Below are 2,099 nucleotides of genomic sequence, written 5' to 3' on the forward strand. Positions count from 1 at the left end.
TTAAGCAATGCTGCAATAGAGTTACATATTGTGAAGTACAGCAGCCATATCTTTGTTCTGGTCAAAGTTTTTCTTAAGCAAGATCAACTGATCAACATGTTCAGGGTCAAGGCAAGATCTTGTTGCTGTGACAATATCCCCAGCAGTAGAGAATACACGTTCTGAAGCAACAGAACTTGCTTGTGCACAGAGATATATTTTCACAAGCCTTGATAAAAAAAAGGGAATCTGCTTGCATTCTCCTTCCAGTATTTCAAAGGGCTAGCGTGAGATGACAGCTTTCTATCAGAATTGTACAGGGACATTTCTTTATTAACAAGTTCTTCTTTAGACAGAGGAGGTTCAACCTTGGATATCTCATCATCATCATCTTCATCAATAAGGAAACTCTGGGCAGACCTTTTCCGTTTGGCACTAGTAGCAGTAGAAGTTGGGGAGTCTGGGGACTCCTCCTTTACTTTCGTGTGGTGCTGGTAGGTTACTAACACTAGGGAGAGCTGGCAGCTCTGGTAATTCTGCCTGATAGGTCCCTGGTTCTGTTTTGACATGTATATACTGGTTTGAAGGTAAGTTCATAACTTTGTCTCTCAGTCTATCCCAGGCAACCTGAGAGACTTTATCCTTCACTCTTGGATCAAGAACAGAAGCTTCCTCAAAATACTCCATAAGAGCTTCACTTTGGTATCTTTTTTCCAGATCTTTCAGAATAGCATTCTTGATTTTTGTCTGAAATGGACTGTCACTTTCCAAGGGTGAATAAAGATCTTTCAGTTTCTGAAGCAAGGGGAACATAAGCCCAACTGTTGGATACTGGTCAGCGGAGAGTGCAAGTGTGGCTTGATAAAGAGGTTCCATGAGTTTCAGAAATTCCTCAAAGCGTTGGACTTCATCTTGTCCAAGAATATTACTAGCCTGCACAGATGCTTCAGTGATATAGCACTATAAAAAGGGCAACAGTTCCACTATACAAGAAGACACAACATGAAAATACCGCAGTCTCCCAGTACACTCACCTCGCACAACATACACGCAACACACCGCATACATGGGAGGCCGTCCTTACATGACCAAAGCTGTTAATAGGACGTTAATAAATCAAACAAACAAAAACCTCAATCTGTTTTTTAATTCTCTCATCAGTTAATGTGGCAAGAATAGCAACTTGTTGTAGAAATCTCTCCACCATCAGATAGCTAGAGTTCCACCTGGTTCTGACATCTATAATGAGCTTATTTTCAGGAATGTTCAACATCTTCTGCTTTTGCTTTAAGATAGCAGCAGCAGTGGTGCTGCGATGCATAAATGAAACAATAGATCTCATTTTAGCCAACATGTGATGAACTTCTTTAAGGTCAAGAGCTCTGCCAGAAGCCAAGTTAAGCGTATGGGCAAAACAACCGATGTGAATAGGTATTCCTGCAGTTTGGGCAGCTATTTTCATATTTGCAGCAATGTCTGTTGTCAACACATTGACTTTGCAGGACCATTCATGTTGTGCTTTTCGAAGCACATTTCCAACATGCTTTCCTGTGTGAGACTCTGGTAGTTGCCTTGTCTGAAGAACTCGAGAACAAAGTTCCATGTCAAAATTGATGAAATGTGCTGTGATTGTTACATAAGACTGTGTTGCGCGACTTGTCCAAGAGTCAGTAGTCCAGGCAGTAGTTTCAGAATCAAGTAGTTCACCCTTAATTCGAGAACTAACAGAGTCAAACATCCTTAGAATGACATTTTCAGTAAAAGTTCCTCTACAGGGAAATCTATATCGGGGCTCACACTCATTAATCATGTCTCGAAATGTTTGACTGTCTACAGTGTTGAAAGGACGCATATCATCAACAATGTATTTAGCAATGCCAACTGTAATTCTGTGAGTCTTGGATTGTGGCAACTTCATCTTTTCGGCCAAAAGGAACGGATTGGTTGAAGGTGCTGAAAGTGCCGAAGATGCATGTGTAGCAGTTGCAGTTAAGCTAGTTGAAGGGTTCAAAGTTGTACTTTTAGAACAGGATTCAGTCACTGTAACTGTAAAAGAAATCAAACCATTTGAAGTTTGAAATGACATCTTCAATATACTACTACACATTAATTACGGCATG

General features: G+C 40.5%; 1 protein-coding gene across 1 annotated transcript; it reads right to left on the bottom strand.

Annotated features, from left to right (window-relative positions):
* Positions 1-414: 414 nt before the first annotated feature.
* Positions 415-2,025, bottom strand: LOC138311579 (E3 SUMO-protein ligase ZBED1-like; the record flags this gene model as incomplete). The annotated part of the gene is made up of 2 exons (XM_069252877.1): positions 415-939; positions 1,106-2,025. Coding segments are annotated over 2 exons (1,445 nt in total), but the record flags the coding sequence as incomplete, so codon positions are not given.
* Positions 2,026-2,099: the final 74 nt, after the last annotated feature.

This window comes from Argopecten irradians, unplaced genomic scaffold (genome assembly GCF_041381155.1).
Source record: "Argopecten irradians isolate NY unplaced genomic scaffold, Ai_NY scaffold_0052, whole genome shotgun sequence".
NCBI lineage: Eukaryota > Metazoa > Mollusca > Bivalvia > Pectinida > Pectinidae > Argopecten > Argopecten irradians.